The sequence below is a fragment of the Protopterus annectens genome, chromosome 6.part1 (assembly GCF_019279795.1).
Source record: "Protopterus annectens isolate FY-2018-M chromosome 6.part1, PAN1.0, whole genome shotgun sequence".
Lineage (NCBI taxonomy): Eukaryota > Metazoa > Chordata > Ceratodontiformes > Protopteridae > Protopterus > Protopterus annectens.
In genome coordinates, this window is record NC_056738.1 from 123,614,496 (window position 1) to 123,634,813 (window position 20,318).

At 34.9% G+C, this 20,318-nt stretch overlaps 1 protein-coding gene across 1 annotated transcript in view; it reads left to right on the top strand.

Annotated features, from left to right (window-relative positions):
- LOC122805263 (rap guanine nucleotide exchange factor 4-like) overlaps positions 1-20,318 on the top strand; it is a 1,439,269-nt gene that overhangs the window by 1,365,743 nt on the left and 53,208 nt on the right. The window contains exon 25 of the mRNA XM_044075352.1: positions 4,675-4,729. Coding sequence (XP_043931287.1) covers positions 4,675-4,729 — 55 coding nt within the window. The remainder of the gene's footprint in view (positions 1-4,674; positions 4,730-20,318) is intronic.

Sequence of the window (20,318 nt, forward strand, 5' to 3'; positions counted from 1 at the left end):
CACTCCATGGCAGCTACCCAAGAGCTTGAAGGTGTGATATGCCCTAAACCCTAATAAAGAGGAAGTGCTGTCACTGCATTGAAACTATATCTCAGTGACTAAACAAATATAAATATGTTCAAGTAGTAGGAGGGTCTCGAGTTCTGACACTTTTCTCTTTAGACTTCTAGCATTGAGAATGTGCCACCCTGATGTTGTCCAAATTGCATTTGAGTTTCTTATCTAGGAATGTCCAGTAGGGGGCTGTGCCAAAAAAAACATGCACTATGAAGCCAGCAAAGGTTTTTAGCTAGTATGCGGAAGCCCTGGAGTGAGTGGTATGAGCCATTCCTATCTTTCATCTCATCCCAGGCTGACACATACAGGATCCCCCATAGAATGACACCAGCTACTTGGACAACTTGTAAAGCCAATTATCTTGTCTTAATATCTAGGCATCATTCTTACTGAAATCTACATATTACTCAAAGCAAGCGTCTTTCCTGCCTGTCTGCATGTCTGTCTGGGTGGAGTACCTCAATCATTCATGTCCATGTGGGCAACATAATCAGATTTGCTTGGCTTAAAAGACATTAAGGGCCTTGTGACTTCACAGATCCTTCCACCAGACAAGTAATTTATAGTCGCATTGTTTTTGTCCAGTCTACTGAGAGAAGAGTTTGTATGCCTAACTATAAAGTCAGCTATAACTGAAGCATTTCCCTTTGTGGGAGCAAACTTAGAGGCTGTTGTAGACTTAAGCTTGCTTTTCTGGTGATTCTTGTGTAACGTATGTGGATGTGCAGTATGTTGGAGTAGAGAAGGAGTAGGTGTTGTCTTGTATGCCAAGGCTGGGAGTGTGTTCTAGCATCATTACAAATTACTGCCCTAGTGGTGCATTGTGACTGATGTGGAATTGGGAGCTATAATGCTTACAAATAGTGGGGTGATTTGAAAGGTTTACATCCATGTTTCTGAAATATTTACATTTCTCACAGATTGTACTATCTCTTGGTAGACACTATGAACAGTTTGTAAGCGTACGCCAGTTGCTACACTGCTTTAGAATACCTAATGTGATCAGACTGGTCTTAGGACAGAACATGTGGAACATTTGTTCAGGTATAATATAGATACTGATGCAGCTTTATTTTTCCATGTCCATTTTTTATCATTTCTAATAAATGTAAACAAACAATTATTTATCTTTAACATAACATATCAGAAAACATTGATAATCCATTGTCATTTTCATATGCTTGTGTATTTCCATATATATATTTAGTATTTCTGCTGCAGTGGTACAGCAGTAGCATTGTTGCCTCACAGCAAGAGGTTCTCCTGTTCGATTCACAGCGGGAGTGCCTTCTGTGTGGAGTCTGCATGTCGTCCCCATGGTCGAGTGGCCTCTGAAAGACATGCGCGAATGGGCGTGCCTTCGCTGAAGGTTGGGCATCGGGCTGGCAACTCGGCACCATAAAAAAAATCTACTGCCAATCATTAGCAGATCGGAGTTTTGCTGTGGTGACCCCTAACCAGGAAAAGCCGAAAAGACAAACAAACCATGAAAATTATTTTTTTTTGTCTCACAACTCTACTGTACCATGCAGATTTTATAAGAACAGTTTTTCCACATCTATAGCTTTTAACCGGGTCTATATTAGTTCTGTGAAAATCCATTTCAGTGAATAGCAAAAGAGCGACAGGTATTAATCAAACTGCAAATAGACCAAACGCATTAAACTGCGAAATTTAAAACATCAAACGGTCATAGTCGGCCAACCCCACCACCGGCTACATACTACCTACCCAAACAAAATAAATAAACCACATGCATACACTAACCAAACCCTACTCCTAACCCTAAAGTAAAGCACCAAAACCCAATTTCTAACCCTACACTAAACCCCACATACACAACTATCTATGCACTATCCTTAACCCCTCCCTAACCCTAAGGTCCATAACTACCGCACACTTCCCCTACGGAGATATACCCTAACAAAATAAATAATACACATAAATACATTTAACAAAGCCCTACTTCTAACACTACACTAAAACTTACATAAATTACCTATCTATACACTTACCTTCACCCGCACCCTACCCTAAGGTCCATACCTATCGCACACTTACCTTACGGAGCTATACCACAGACGGGCCAACCAAAACACTTCAACATTTCTAATTTCTCTGTTTTGGACATTTGGCGTTTATGTACTTCACGCAATACATGCCTATCATTTCGTATTCGCAGAAACGGCATTTCAATCGTCTGATAGGGAGCCCTTTTAGCCTACTTATAAATATAGCCTTGTGAAACATGACTTTTACTGTTACAGCAATTGCAATTTCTTGTATTTTTTGCAGGATTTGACAAAATATGACATTAAATATGACAGCAATCTTTCTCTTGTGCTTCCTTAACTATTAACATTTTTATTTTGAGGCAGTTTTGAAAACCTTGGAGATATTAAAGTTGATTTATGATGTAATTTTTATCTAGCAAATGCCTATGTAAATGTTGCAAATGATTCTATCTGCAAGTGCTTCATACATACTGAATACAACTGTAACATTTGTAGGACATTGTTTAATTTCAGTAAGATATTGTGTTACTCTTCCAGTAGGCCTCTGTACACAATGACTAAGGTGACTTCTTTCTGTCATCACTAGCAATTTAGCCTCAAAATATCATAGAATTTACCTTAGGTTTTTGCAGTAGACACAGTTGTCAGAGTAATCTACACATGGATATCACTGTGTGCTTCTCAAAGAAACTTGTTCAATTCTTTCTATAAGTGAAAACCAAGACTCTGTCTTAAGATTTAAATTCTTTGATTCTTCCTAAGTCAGCTTTTAATTATTTGTGTGCTATATACTTAAGATAAACTTGTATAGAAATCAGACAAATTAGACCAAAGACACATTTTCACCAAGCAGAGAGCATTGCCCAAACCCAGGCCAAGCAGAGGCTGACCTGTTAAGTACAAGCACGGTCACTTTTGACAGCAGTTCACAGGCTCACTTTGTTCATAGGTTCATAGATTTTTTTATGCTTACTTGGCTATCAGCTTAATAGCTATTTTTAAGCCTAGACAGTCTTAATCCAAATTTACTAAAATGTTGCTAACATGTGACAATACCCCAAGGAATTTGATGTTATGATATAGGCTTGTACTCCTCAAGCATTCACAGGCTGCCTTACCCATAGGTGCCAAACCAGGGATAAATTTGGAATTTCCCATCCATTGGTCCAAGTTACTTCACTCAGTACACAACAGCTACCACTTTGTTCCTAGAAATAAAATAATTATACTTCTTAGTCTGGTATTTCCTGTCTGCATGTTTCATGTACCAACTGAAATTAATGTCATTTACTTTATTTTACATAATTTGGTTACTTGTTTTAAACTACTTTTTAAGGTATAGTGACACATTTTAATTTTATTTTTATTTCATTTTCCACCTGTGATTGACTTAGGACTGTAATAGACAGATTAATTTCTTGTTAGAGCATTGTAAACCAATCCAATTCACTTTCTTTTCTGTAAGTGCTTTTGCTGGATTCATAAAATAATAGTTTTCCTAAATACTGCTATAGACAGCTTGCATTCCATATGCCTAGCTTTTAAAAAGAATTAAATTGCCTCAAATTTGTCAGCTATCATATGAGTTCTATTAAAACAAAAATAGAATGAGTATGCTACCTTGCCTTTACAACATTAGTAACCTGATTTCAAAACACTGTCAAGGTTGCCTGACCTCACAGACACAAAGCCTTAATGCTTTCTGACTTGAATGAAGTACATCATGATGCAAGTTGTTGATGATGTTCTCTATGAGAAATAATTCCATCACCTTACCTATAGTCCAAAAATAAAAAAAAATAGACGGATGCACTTTAAGGTGCTCTGTGTGCAGCCAGCCTTGTGTGGAGGAGATGCCTCAGACCTTGCTCCCCAGTGACTAATTCAGGTATATTGCTAAGTAATCAGATTGAACATATTCTGTAGCTACATCTCCAAGTGTTTGTAACTACATGTGATGAATAAATGATACCTTTTCCACTATGACATTTCCAGTTTTTAAAATGTAATCTGCATGTAGGTATATTTTATTGATTTTTGCTCCATTCAACCCAGACTTTCTGTGTAGTGGTAATTGCAGTTTTAAACTTGCAGCATTAATCAAGTGGTCATTACCTAAAGTAAATACTAAGCAGAAGTAAATATTGCGGGATTTTGCTTATCTTCATTAACTTCACATTTCCACCATGTTAGGCTATCATTGTTCATCATTTTCTTTCTTTGGTAAGTACATAAACATTTCTTTTAGCCTGGTTTTACAGCCTGTATCTTGGGGTTCTGTATTATGGCATTTACCTTTGCCTCTGTCATAGAAAATTAATAAATTCCTTCTTTTTACCATTATAATCTTGCCGACATGTTTGAAAATGATGCAGTTTTTTTTATTTCAATTAACATTCATTTCCCTTTTTAATAAATAGAGGTGCAAGACAGAGTGTTAACATCAGTTCACAACCTGAAACCCTTTATTGTTTATGTGATTGTTTGCCAAAATAAATGTTCTGTTTTATTTTACAGATAACATGCAAGAAGATAGACTATTAACACTTTTTTATTCTGCAGGCTCTGATATTTTGTTTCTTTCTTCTCTTTTCTATCCTAGCGCATGATTGCAAATACAGTTCGAATCGTAAGATACTGCAGAAGTCAGCCATTTAGTAAGTAAATGAAAATGTCTTATTCTTTAATATAGCCTATATATTCCAATACATCCTATATGAACATGAACAAATAATGACAGTACTCTAATTAACTTTCAGAAAAAAATGCAATTTAGCATAAATGCCGTTAGAAGCAGAAAATTTCTAAATCGATATACCAGATATGTTTTTCTCTTGCCTGCATACCGATTAAAATGCAGACAGAGCACATGATAAATGTGGAACTGAATGGTAGTGATAAGCTAGGGCTTACACTAAAGAGCTAAACTGAATAAAGCAGGCAAGTAAAATGTCAAAGATACTGCATACTAACAAATGGTTGAGTGTGGCACACATTATGGGGTACAGACTGAGTAGAACATTATGGGGTGAGGAAACAGTTTGACCAGGAATAAAAGATTTTGCCAACATCTGCTTATCAGTATAGTCTAGAAGGATGAGAAAACAATCAGAGTATGCAACTAAAAAGTTCTTATACTTACAGCTAGTTTTTCAGATTTTACAGCCCAGGGCTTTACCTACAGCTGTATACTGTTAACATTAGAAAAGTACAGCATGAAATTATTGAGAAGAAATATATTTTGTTTTATTGTGATAAGCTGTATATCAATGAGAATGAATTTGTATAGCAGAAAAATTTTAACTTGGTTCAAGAAACAGGAGATAATTTGCTAGTGCAGATTACAGAATAAAACATGCTGGAATGTCTCAAATGGGCCACTGAGATGGCCATCTTTGCTTAAAAGGCATTGACTGCATCATGGTGGGGCTACCACAGTTTTTGCTGCATCCCATTTTAGTATGTGGAAGGTATTTTACTCCAGAGGTCTAGTAACTTGTATCAATGTCTATGTTTGATGTATTCCAGTGAGGAACTGTGAAGGACCCATGACACTGAGGATAAAATATCAGTGTCCAGAGCACTTCTTCAATGCTCTCTGTGCCAACAGCATTACGTCTCTGTAACACTGCATGAGTGAACACTTGGTGCAGAAGCATGAAAGAGTACAGCATACCTCTCAACCTTCAGATGCTGAAAATAGGTACAAAGATCTTTGAAAAGTAGATATATCTGGCCATAAATCTGGAGATTTAATTAACATAAAATGTGTATACCAAATAACTTTTCCCACTTCTAATAGGAATGTAGGATACTACTCAGAAACTCATTTATGAAATTAGAGTGACAAAAATGATAGAAAATATTTGTATTTTATACTAGGCACATTATCAAAGAAACAATATAAAGTCTGTAGACTTTCATAACTGTATTACAAAACCTTACCACACAAGGTAATTTATTTTGCTTCTAGAAAGGGACATGTAAGATGTGTGTCACCTTTCTTTAAATTATTGGTCCCACCAAATATGCTGGTCATATATATTTTTTGTGTACTTGAAATCTTCAAATATCATGCATGATGAAAGGGAATTCAGAAAATTGTGTGAATGGGTAAATCCTGAGGGAAGTCGAAATGTCTGCAGCCATTACTCACAAAGAGTACAATGATTGTCTCCTGCTACTTTCTTATGGATGTAACCTCCAGCACACACTAGACTGTGCAAGAGGTGATATTTTAGTCACACACACATTAAAGGATATGCTTCAGTAACATCACTGGTGACACTGTATTAATGGACAGTGGCCCATGTACTCTGGAAGTAGGTTCACTGCTTTTTTGCACTATGCTAAGTCAAGCTGCAGATCTGTAGTAAGATATAACCACAAATAATTTCTGCAATACAAACTCCATTAATATACAGCAATCTAGAGCAAACAGAACACAACTGAAAGAGCCTAGTCAGTGCAATAGATATGTACAAGTTGTTTTCATGGCCACAAACATACCATGTATTGTATTGAATATATATATATATATATATATATATATATATATATATATATATATATATATAGTGTGTTTACTTATGTAAAAATTAATCATAGTCCATGGCACAAGGTTTATTTCAAACCTGATAAAACTGAGTATATTATGACAACTGCTTCTAACTTAATTGAATTTAGATGAGCTGCTCAATTAAATGATATAAATACTATACTTGACGTAACAATTATGTAGCATCTTAAGGTTTTTGCTGAAGGAGTTGGAGATTATTCTGTATATTTAAGTGCTTATTGTATTATGTTGATATGTCGATGTTACACATTTCTTTGTTTATTTTTGTAATGCTTATGATTTAAAACATATTTCAAAAGATTGTCCTTGTCACCAGGACTGAGCACCATGCCATATTATAAAAGTACTCTATTTGTTTTTTATTTACTCTGATCTTTCTCAAGAATTCAAGTAAGTCTTCTGAAGACACAAATCCATTTATATTAAAGTGATCCAGATAAGATAAGACTAAATACATTATTAATAGTGATAATGACAGATTTTATCTAAGAAAAGCTATTAGGTATCTACATTCCTGAAAAAGCCAATTGAAATAATGTATGAATACTCATGTACCTATATCCATCTTTGTCACTCTCTAGTTATTCCCTAATTTAAATCAGATGTAGTCTCTAAATGCACTACTTAAATCAATGTGTCAGAAATAGGTGCAATATTGTCTCTTTACTGGGGAATTTTAGATTGCTAGTAATTTACTGTTCTGTCACAAGTAAGTCCAGTTTTTGTACCTTGGAGAATAATATGTACATTTTGTCTGAGTTCCTACTACTGAATTAATGTCTTCCATACAAATTATGTTCATAGATTTCTTAATAAATATATCCTCTTTTGTTATATTTTCCTTTCTAGGTCCCTGTGATATAGCCTCTTTATTGCAAATCAAGTTCCAGCCACCACATATACGTAATATTCCCTATGGAATGCTGATTATTTCTTCTCAGATGTTCTTAAGCTCCATAAATGCAGTTTTTAGTGGAATGTAAATACATGCCAATGTAATCCTCTTCTCTTGCCAATATCTCCTTACTACCACAAATTTACCATTATTGCCCTTTTTTTTTTCTTCTATAACTATTGCAGCCCCTTTAACAGTCAGTATTATTACTCCCATTTCATTTGTTCCTGATTCTCTGCTGCATATCCATACTGAAATCCTTTCTTTTCAAATTTACACGTCTCTTCATATATTACAGATCACTGATCACAGCACTGCTATTTGTACTCTGCATCTTAATATAATTCAGTACTCATTCTTTTGTTGAATTGGATGTATGATTGGGGTTATTGTCATGTTGAAAGTTGAAATACCTCTTCATCTTCAGCTTTCTAGCAGATTCCTGAAGGTTTTGGGCCAAAAGTGACTGGTATTTGGAACTGTTCATAATTCCCTCCACTTTGACTAAAGTCCCAGTTCCATCTGAAGAAAAGCAACACCAAAGCATGATTCTGCCATCACCATGCTTGGGGATGGCATTCTTTTGGTGATGCAAATTGTTGTTTTTTCACTAAAAGTATCTTTTGGAATTGTGGCCAAAAAGTTCAACCTTGGTCTCATCAGACCATACCGCATTTTCCCACATCATTTTGGGAGACCTGATATCTTGTTTTGCAAATTTTAGCCAGGCCTAGATGTTTTTCTGATTAAGAAAAGGCTTCCATCTTGCAACCCTACCACATAGTCCAGACATATGGAGAATATGGGCGATTGTTGTCACATGTAGTATGCAACCAGTACTTGCCAGAAATTCCTGCAGGTCCTTCAGTGTTGCTGTAGGTCTCTTGGCAGCCTCTCTGACCAGTTTTGTCTTGTCTTTTCCTCAATTTTGGGGGGACATCCAGCTCTTGGCAAAGTCACCTTTCCATATTTTCTCCACTTTTTGATGACTGTCTTCACTGTATTCCATGGTATAGCCAATGCTGTGGTAATTTTTTTGTACCCTTCTCCTGACTGATACCTCTCAACAATGAGACCCCTTTGATGCTTTGTAAGCTCTCTGTGAACCATGGCTTTTGCTCTAGCAGGCAACTGAGTAAACGTCTGGAAAATCCTACTAGGACAGCTGAACCTTATTTGGGCTTAATCAGAGTCTCTTTAATTGATGTCAGATGTGTACCCAAGAAGACTGAATGCTATAATTAAATCAAAAGGTGATTCAACAAAATATTAGTTTAAGGGTGTGCACACTTATGCAACCAGCATATCGTATGTTTTTTCTATTTTTTTATACTTTTTTCCTAACAGATTTGTTTGTTTTTCAATTGAATTGTACAGGTTATAGGTCACATTAAAGGTGGGAAAAGTTTTGAAATTATTTATTGTGGTCTCATTTTTTTATATATCACAAAAACCTGGCATTTTAACACTGGTGTATAAACTTTTTATATCCACTGTAAGCGCCCTTTTGCTTTTGTTTATGTACAGTGTACATATTAGAGCCTTGTAGTAGCTGCTTTGCATGACAGCCATTTGTGTCTTAATGCACAATTAGTTGAACCACTATCTGATCCAGTAAGGTTGTTACAACAGAAAGTTCCTGGTTGCCCTGAGGTGCACTGACTTGTACCATACTTGTCAACTGTCCATGATTTTTAGGGACATCCCTGATTTTGACTCAAATTTTAGCTCTATCCTTCTTAAACCCTCCTAAAACAGGTGACATTTGAAGAAAAGATTGTAAATTTCACTGAATAAGTAATCACAATAATTAAATTTAGACTTCTTTTAGTTCAGAAAATGTATATTAATTCACATTCTCTTATACTCTCAGTGTTTCAAGTTAATTGTACTAACGTTTTAAATGTGTCCGTGATTGCCCCTGATTATTTCTGGATTTGTCCCTGATTATGGTGAGATTTGTTCCTGATTGGTTACATACTGTCTGAAAAAACTCCAGTGGCTCTACTTGATAGAGGCACTGGGAACTAACGTCAGGCAGCACAATGCCAGGGGACATCTATGGGCTAGGCTTGTAAAGACTGCAGGGCCATTAGTCTAGTACACACCTATGAACCTATGAACAAGGCAGGATATAGAATATTAAATGAACTATAATTACCAGTAGTGTATACCTATGCTGATGACGTAACAATCACAAGTGATAAAGAACATATGAAAATAGTCATTCAAAAGCAAAATGTATTAGTAAATGAAATTGGATTATGTATAAAAAAGAAACAATTCTGCTCTGATAGGAAGCATAAAAGATACAAAATTTAATACTGAGGTTATAAAAGTTTTGTGAATTAGGTTTGGACAAAACATGTATGTAGAAGAACAATAGAAAATGTTATTCAAATAAATAACAGATATGACATTATTTTGGAAATCATATTGATTTTCATATAGAAGGGGTTTGAATGGGCAGATGATAATTCAGCAAAGGAGAGTAGTGTTGCTGAAATTGAATTCATCCTCAAGTCTTGGTGACCACCTTCACAAGGTGGACCCTGTTTTTCACAAAGTTTCACCAGGATGACACAGATATATAGACTGTATTTATATGGCATATATAACATAGGTCAAAAATTTAAAAAAGATAGCTGGGTGCACAAGACCCAGGATAAAAAAGTGCCCAGTCCTGGTAGGCACACTGGTGCCAGAACTGTAAATAAATGACAGAGTAGAATCCTCAAACTCTGGAAACATTTATACAATGGAGCCAGGCCCAGTGGGAGGATGCCCCCCCCCCCCTTGTAGAAGGAAGTAGCAGTCAACCAAAATCACAAAAAGTGATAGGCCAAAGAAGAGCCATAAAGACGATAAAGTGGACTATTGAGGATAGGAAACAAATTATGTATTGTTACTATTATGCAAAAATCCCAGTATTTCCAGACACAAGATATACAAAAGGATTAATAGAGAAATTAATGGAAAGATAATACTTCCACAAGAAAAATTGTCAGAAACTTCAAATAAAAATTTGTGTTCATTAATATAACATATTTGTGAAAAACTATATATAGACCAAGAAACTTTGATCAGTTTGGAAAAAGACGCATCTAAAGAAATGCTAAAATATAAACAACAAAACCTAGAGGTTTTTGGAAAATATAAAAAAGAAATATGAACATGGGAAAGAAAGAGAGAGTTGATATGGTGCAATATTTATGCAAAGGTGAAAGTCAAATTAATCAATATAAAGAAGGCAATCCCAAAGATATTTAAAGAGAAATACAGGCAAAGACATCTGGATATGGAAAATTTAACAATTAAAAATAATATCACAAGGAGGGAATGTAGAAAAGAAGATTTGTAAAATAGAAGTTAAAAAAATAGAAGTTGAAATCTATGGAGTGACTTGAAAGTGAAGTATTTGGTGTAGAAAGTCTAATACAAGTTATATCACAGCATAATGGAATGAGTCCCCAAAGTAAGGAGAAACAGGAAGATCAGGAGACATCTGAAGAAGAAATATGGGCATGGGAAAGAAAAAGAGATTTAATATGGTATAATATCTATGCAAAGGATAAAGCAAAACTAATTAATACAAAAAGAGCAGCACCAAAGATATTAGAAGAGAGGTATAGGGAAAGGAATCCAGAATCCAGAAAACTTTACAATACAAAAAATAAGAAGACAAAGAGGAAAAGTAGAAAAGGAGATTAGTAATGGAGAAGTTAAAGAAATAGAAACTGGGGTTATGGAGTAGCTGCAAAGTGAAGGATTCAGTGTAGAAAATCTAATTCAGAAAGCACGACAACAGGACAGAGCAATGGACATCCAAATTAAGGGAAACCAGTGGAATGGGAAGCAATTGGTCAGGTGCCATATGAAGATATTTTGCAGCCTTCCACAGGAAACCAGTATAAACATTCACTTGAAGCTGGACAGCAAGGGAAGAACAGGAAACTGGAAACTCTGATGCAGTCAGTGTTGAGGAGTGATAGGCCAGTGAGTTCCCATATGACAGAGCAAAGGATGGCACAGGATGAAATTGAAGAGAATGTGCCACAGGAAGGTGCTATAGAACTTTCTAAAGAATGCCACAGGAAATGGAAAACAAAAAAAATGTGCCCTCAGTTTAAAAGAAAATGAGGTTAGAGAAGAGTTGCTTGATTTAATAGAGATAGATATATTAAGATCAATGAAAGAAATAGACTGCAGAAGGTCAATAAAACCCCAAAAGTTAGAAGTTTGATAAAACAAATGAACAGTAATTAGGACTATCCATAGAGATCTATGCAATATAATAGAAGTAAACAGGATATATTACTGTGCAGCTAAATTAATAACTGATAAAGTTCCGCCACAAGAATACATGATAGTGAGGGAAAGGAAGGGGAGAAACTAAATACCATCATGGAAGTATCAAATTGAGAAAACTATAAAGCAATTAAGACAAGACGTGTCACTGTTAGAAGAGTATAGAATTGGGAACAGATTAACAAAAATACTTAGAAAGATAGACGTAATAAACATAGAACAGATCAGGATCTATTATGCAGTATTACAAATAACAAACTGAAAATCTCATCACAGGCAAAAAAAATGTAGAAGATACACAGATAAATATAAAGGAAAGGTACAAAATAAGCAGTTCATTGATGACCCAAAAATGTTTTATAGAGAATTGGTAAACAAGGTAAAAGGAATTGAAAAACCACCAAAAAGGAAGAAATAGATATATTTTGGAGAAGTATTTATGAAAATCTTGTAGAATGTAACAAAGATGCTAAATGGAGGGAAGAAGTAAAAGAAGGAATAAGGCATTTAAAGGTGCATGATATGAAATGGGATGAAGTAACAGCCAGAGAGATTGAAACAAAGTTAAGAAAAGCCTCTAATTGGAAAATCCCCAGGTCCAGATGCAATACCTAACTTCTGGTTAAAAGTATTAACATATTTTCACAAAGATTTAGCTATGAGTAAGAACTATTTACATGAGCACTCTGAACAGACACCAACCTGGCTAACAACAGGAAAATCAATGTGACTACTTAAGAGTGAACCTGCAAGCTACCCTAAAAATTACAGACCAATAACTTGCTTTCAGACAACGTATAAACTATACACTGGAAGTGATGCCAACAAAGTTTATAGTCATTTAGAAGAAAACTCAATTAAGTCAATGGAACAAAAGAGCAATAAAAGAAAGTCATACGGAACAAAGGATCATTTGTTGTTAAATAAAGTCAAAGTGGAGAACTGTAAAAAGGGGAAGAATCTAAATATGGCATGGACTGACTGCAAAAAAAGCATTTGATAGTATCCCACATTCATGGATAAAAGGGTACTTAAAAATGTATAAGATGCATCCTATACTTATCAACTACATTACATAGACCATGAAACAGTGGCAGTGGCAGTTTGCAATTAAGCGATGATAAAGGACAAATTATTATCTCAGGGATAAAAATTCAAAAGGGGATATTCCAGGGTGACTCTTTGTCACCACTGTTATTCTGTCTTGCCTTAATCCATTAAGCTGCCTACTTAACAGCATAGGCCATGGCTATAATTTGGCTTCTAGAAAAAAACAAAGTGTAAAGACTTCTCATCTTCTCTTTGTCGATGATTTAAAACTGTATAGCTCATCAGATGAGGAACTGAAAGCAGAACTGCAAGTTGTCAAAACTTTTTCAGATGATATAAGAATGTCATTTGGTTTTGATAAATGTGCAAAAGCAACCTTTAAAGCAGGAAAACTGCAGCACCAAGAAAACATCAGTTTGTGACAAGAATGTGATATAAAGGATCTTGAGCAAGAGGGAGTGTATAAATATTTGGGAACTGATGAAGGATTAACAATAAAACATAAACAAATGTGAGTAAAACATAGTAAGGAATATCTTAGAAGACTTAAATTAATCCTGAAAACAGCGCTGATATCTTGGAGAAAAATTCAAACTATAAATCAATTTGCTCTTCCTGTTGTAACTTACAGTTTTGGAGTGATTGACTGGCCCCAAAATGTGTTGGATAGATTAGAAAGGAAAACAAGAAGGATGCTTCAGGCCCACCAAATGATTTATAAAAATTGGTGCATAATAAGATTATATAGCCCCCATTCTGAAGGAGGGATGGGCCTCCTTGAAATTGATTACATGTACAGATCTGAAACCGTGGAACTGTACACATATCTGCTGACCTCACAAGACTGAAACATAGTGAAAGTTTTTAAACATAAGGAGAATAAATCTAAGATGACTTCTCTGCTTAATCTAGCAGAAGCATATCGGTGTCAAGCAGGAATGGAAATCAAACCAGAAGTAGTAAAAATCAGGCAGCAACTGAATGTGCCAAAAAAAAAAAAACAAAAGAAAGACTTTTAGGTGAAGAACCAGATGAGAAGACAAGAAATGTGGAAAATGCATAAATATAGATGCAAGTATAGAAAACTTCTGGAAGAACCTTATGTTGATCAGGACTGAATGCAGGAATGGTTAAGGAGAGGCAAATTCAAACCAAGAGATGAAAGGTTAATATTGGTGGCCCAAGATAATGGGCTGCATACACGTTTGTTTACAAAATCCATTGAACATGTGGGAGAAACAGACAAATGTAGGTTTTGTAAAACAAAACTGGAAACAGTTACACATCTTATTTCTGGTTGTAACCTACTAATGGCAGAAGCACTGTATACTGAAAGACATAATAATGTGGCAAGACTGTTGCACTGGGGATTGTGCAAGCATTATGTTACTGAAGTGGTTGAAAAACACTGGAAACGTTCTAGAAAGCATCATAGAAAATGATAAAGTCTACATCACATGGGATCACCCATTACCAACAGTTCAAAATATAGATGCTAGAAAACCTTATATAGTGGTCCATGAAAAGAAGACAAAAGTAGCATTGATCATTGAAATCACCCCACCCAGTGACTACAGTGTCTTGCATACAGAGAAACACAAAGTCATAAAATATCAGGATTTGCAGGCAGAAACAAGAGCAATGTGGAAGAAAGATACCCAGATAGTTCCAGTAGTAGTAGGAGCAATGGGTCTTATAAAAAAAATCTACAATCGTATTTAGATATGTTACCAATGCATGTAACCCCATACGAATTGCAGAAGGCATCACTACTTGGCACAGCGCTGGTGCTGTGAAGAGCACTTCTGGCTGACATCAAAGATTGAAACAATGCTAATTTCATGAACTTTAATCGTACTTTGACTTAAGAATGGGTCCCATTCCCCGTCATGGTATTAGAAACCCAAAAGACTTGGAGAAATTTAAAAAAGAAGAACGCTTATTTGATAAATGTGATGGTGACAGGAAAAAATGCTTATATAGCAAATAATTATATGATTCCTACAAAATATGAAAAAGAGTTAATGAACATATTATTTTTCTTTGTATGGGGTTCCAGGCTGAATCTGGTCAATAGAGGAATATTATATATGAAAAAAGAACAAAGAGGACTGGGACTGTTGAATCCTGTAGTGTATGCAGCACCAATAAACGTATATAAAGCCTTGAAATGTTATATAAAAACAGAAAACATTACTGATATTATTGTCATAAGTAAATATCAAGTGTTTTTGGAAACATGGAGGTAGATAAATGACTTAAAAAAGATGAAAAATGAATTTAAAGAGTATCAAAATAAAATCATGTTATGGAAATTAAAAGTAGATAAAATTGAGAGGGATAGAAAAGAATGGTATCAGAATATTATGAAAGGTTTTTATTATATTGATCCTTGGAAAGATTTAGAAATAGAGAAAAAGAAGGCAATAAAATGAGATTTATATGGTACAAAAAGATTCATGAATGCAATGATTTCTTATGGAGATTATCCATAAAAAATGTACCTGTTAAGGAAAATATATCATATAAAAAATACAAGATAGAATATGTCATGCATGTGGAGAATATGAGACTATGGAATATGTGTTTTTGACTTGTATGAGGGTAAAAGATTTATGGAATGAAATATGTAAATGTAATATGTTAAAGGAATATAAAAAAGCAGAACAAATAAACATGAATATGATTGAATTCGTTTTTTTATGGTGTTAAAAACAAGAAAAAAAATAGGCAGAATTATATTATATGTTATATGGACAATATGGTCTGAAAGAGTTAATGAAATTAAGTTTAATGGAAAATCGGTTTTGGCAAAAATTTTGGAGAAATATTATTTTAGTTGTAGAAAAAAGGATGGGGTAGAGTGCACACTTAAAACAATTTATAAAATGTAAAAGTTTGTAAATATATGTAAATAATGTAATTATATAAATAATAAACATTGTATATAAGCTATGTATATAAATAAAAAAAAAACTACTCTTCATTGTTGTGAGTGGGACCCATTTTGGAGGGGCTCTTCCTGTTTCCATTCCAGATCCAGAGATGGCCTGGTGGCAGATGGAGAGAGAAGGAGATGATGGAGCAGTGAGAGAAATGAAGGAGAAAGCAAATATCAAGATTAGAGAATGTCTACAGGATTTTGAGGAAATGTTTCAAAGAAACCTATTTGATGGAGATGAGTCAGCAAATGATAGACATATAATGACACCCCTCCAATAGGGAGGGCTAGGGAATGATTAACTTAAAGAAATGGTGGTGCAGAGTGAGTAAGAAAATGAAGGAGATATTTTCTGGGAGGAAATTATGGAGAAATTACAAAAGGAAGATGTAGAGACAGTCCTGAAGAATAGTATTGAGATGGAAAAGAAAACATTTGCAGAGAAAGTAAAAAAAGGCAAAAGTGGAATGGCAGAAAAGAAGGCAAAAGAAAATGAAAAACAGAAGTATGTCAAAAGGATTCAAAGTAAAGAAGACAAAGAAATGGACAGGTATGAAGTGTGGGACAATTTAATAGCTCCTTTGGGTGTAAAGGCACATGAAGTAAGAGCTTTTATTCTTATTAGCAAAGAGACATTTTGTGACATTATATTTGAGACTGTTTTTTTTTCAATGGAAAATTTTCTTGGAGAATATGAAAAAAGAAAGACTGTAACTGATGAAATCTTTATTTGATAAAAGCATTTAACAGGGAAACAAAAAAGAAGATCATGTACAATTTTGAAAAGAGGTAGAAAAAGAGACCTTGAAAGGACACTTGAAGGCTCTGTGCAAAGAAGTACTGGACATTATAAAAGTTTATGACAAAAGGGGTTTATGTACTAGCGGCTGGGACTGTAATAGAAAGAGAAAAAAATATACAGATACCAAGCATGATAAATGTGGAGGGCTGTTGTAAAATACTGGGGACAACACAAATCATGCTTTTTGTGGAAAATAAGGACAGTTAATAAGTAACTCTGACAAAAGAAACTGTTACATTTGTGGGGAAATGGAACAGGATGCAAAAAAAATGTGAATTGAAATGTTACAACTGTAATAGAATTGGACAGTTGTGGATGGATTGCAAAAATGAAAATAAGAGTAAGGAAAAAGAAAGAGAAGAAAATGAACAAAGAGAATACATTTTAGAAGTAGTAAAAATAGAAAAAAAATTAGATGAGAAAAAATATACAGGACATAGAAGAAGGTTCTGAAATAATTGATAAAGGCATACATTGGGAGATAGTAAAAGAAAAAAAAATAATTCTGTTGTTAAAAGGGTAAATGACAGAAAAAGAAAATATAAAAGGATAAGTACAAAAGAAAAAAGAAAGGAAATGGGTGAAAAAGAACACATACAGCTAAAGATTGGGATGTGGTATAAATGGTTAAGGTGTTTTGCTTACAGACACAAGGTAGTGTTTGATTCTCACCTTTGGGAACAAAACTGGTTAGGCTTAAAATGGCCTTTTAAGAAAGTTAGCCTAATAATTAGTTATGAACTTATGAATAAAAGGAAAAATGAACATGCTTAGAGTGATTTCTGTAAATGCAAATACTGTTAAGAATACAGTAAGAAGAATAGGAATTTTGAAGTGGTGTAATACATCTGATGTAGATGTAATTATATCAGAAGACACAAGATTTTTAACAAATGAAGAAAGATTGCAAACAGAGAAACTATGGTAGGAAAGATAATCTAGAATTTGGGAAATCAGAGATGTTCTGGAATAGCCATATTATATTGAAATGCATTAAAGATACTATATGTAACTTTAGCAAAAATGGGAAGATTAACTATTGTAGATTTAAAATGGAAAAAAAAACAAATACACAGAATTATAACATTATATGCTTATACTAATTGTAAAGAAAGGGAAAGCTTATTTCATTAGATTTTATACTATGAATTTTTTTATTTTTATTTATTTTATTTTACATTTGTTGACCGGGCTAGTCCAGCTGGATATATGTCCATTTTCAGTAGAGGCCCGGGGAGAAAAGCTCCTCTTTTAAACTAGATAAAATCAAGACAATACAAAAGAAACACAATACAAAAAAGGATACATGTAATATGTAAAGTAAATAAAAACTTCTCCATAATGATAAATATAAATATTAAAATAAGAGGAGATTTTAACTGTGATTTAAGAAGCAAGTGTAAAAAGAACGGAAATGATATAAGAAAAATGTTAGAAGTTATAAGATGTGGTAAGTTAAAACTTTGGGACAAAAATTCATGGAATTGCAAAAGGGGTATGTATACAACTATAATGGAGTAGTGTATAGTATACTAAGATTTAATTATAGGAGAAGGGGAAGTAGTTAAAACAGGATTTTCTGTTAATCTTGCAATATGGCCAGAGATAAGGAAAACAAGGATTATATATAAAAATAGGGAAAGGAATTAAAAAGGATAAATGAGAATACATGGAGTAAAGAAGGAAAGAGATTAGTAATACATTTATGTAAAGATCATATTACTATGAGAACATTTTATAAAAATTGGTCTGAATGGTGGATGACATTTAAGGAAAAAATATATTTTTTTTATAGTGGCAACTTGATGTGAGAAAAGTAGAGAAAAAATATAAAATAGCATATAACCATGTGTTGGAAGATTTAGAACATAATGATAGAAAGTATTTTAAGAAAGAAAAATAATTATATGAAAGAAATCAAGAAAAAATATAAGAATTGTTATATAAGCAAAGATGTTTTACAAGGGAACAAGAGGATAAGTATTGAGGTACTTAAGCAGATTAGTAAAGGAAATGGTAGTTAATGAGAGAAATAAAAATGCAAAAGGAGAAATAGAAAGAATTTGCTTATTCGTGCTCAGCACTTGTTCAGAACTTGTTGTTAGCACTAAATAAGCTACAAATTACTACAGCACTCAACCTTCCTCTTTACCTAGAGGAAAACAATTTTTGTACTTACTTTCCTCACTTGCTTAGAGAAAAACAGCTCTTATATTCACTTTCCTCACTTGTCTAGAGGAAAGTAGTTTTTTACTCAAGCATGTCCAAGGGTCATCTCCCAGTGTTCTCTCCTGTCTATCTGATGAATCTGGGCATCTTGAGGCAATGTAGCAATTGCCTCATGTACACAGACAACCCTCTCCTCCTACCACCAAACACCACAACATGTGAGAGATGCACTTATCTAGCCAAACTGGAGGTAAAGCTCTCTCCAACCAAGACTGAACTTGACAGTCAAGAGGAGAAGGTAAAAACTTGCACCACACCACACTCATCACATAGTCCCACTAAACCTACACCATCAAAATCCACACATAGAAACACAAAAACATTTGCAGAGGCTCTCAATAATAATCTGCTCAAGCAACAAAGACCTCCAAAACAGAAACCCAAGCAACCTCCACCCCCAACACAACCCCAATGACACATAACCCACAGACTCAGTGTGCCAATAAACCACAGCCCATAAGGCAAACCAACATACTAGTCATAGGTGACTCTATAGTCAGGCACACTGATGTCCCACTCACCAGGCTAAACAAGGTGAAGGTTACTGTCAGCTGCCTGTCGAGGGCCAAGATCCACCACATAACCCATGCACTCAGATCACTCCACAACAAGTACATATATGACTCTGTCATTGTCCATGTTGGTGTGAATGACCTGAGATGTACCTTCCTGGACTACATGAAAAGAGACATGGAAGACGTCTCCGATATTGTAGCCCAGGCAGGTATGACCCTAGCCCTGAGTAGCATCCTGCCATCATCGTAGAATGATACTGCAGTATAAGGACAAAATGATTGACTTCAACAATTGGCTAAGCTTCTGGTGTCATTCTAAAGGGATCCAGTATCTGTCTGCCTGGGATGACATGGTCGACAGACCACGATGCTTTGCCAGAGATGGCCTGCACCTGTCGCCCCTGGGTTTCTGGATATTGGCTAAGGCTCTTGCCACCCCATAGTGCCTTTTTTAGGCAAGGTTCAAAGGACACAAGGTTCAAGGATACAACCTAACACCCTAATAATGGGCGATTTCAACTACCCCACCATTAACTGGGAAAACTACTCATGTACCAACTCCGTTCAGCACTTTCTGAAATTCATAAATTCCAATGCCTTGGATAAACTTATCCATGCCCCCACCAGGGGCAACAATATCCTGGACCTTATCATTACCAACATGAGCGACCAGTGTTCCACACCTGAAATCAACTCCTCATTGGTCAGATCTTACCATAGGCTAATCAACCTTGATATCTGCATCCTGCTCCCACCCACCATTAAGGAAACCACGGTAAAGAATTTCTCCAAAGCCAACTTCATGCTGCTTAAGACAGAAGTGGTGAACTTCATGACACCCATGCAGATGGACAATACAGTTACAACTGCTGAATCCCACACAAATGAGCTCTATAAGCACTTACACGAGTGCATGGATCATGCTAT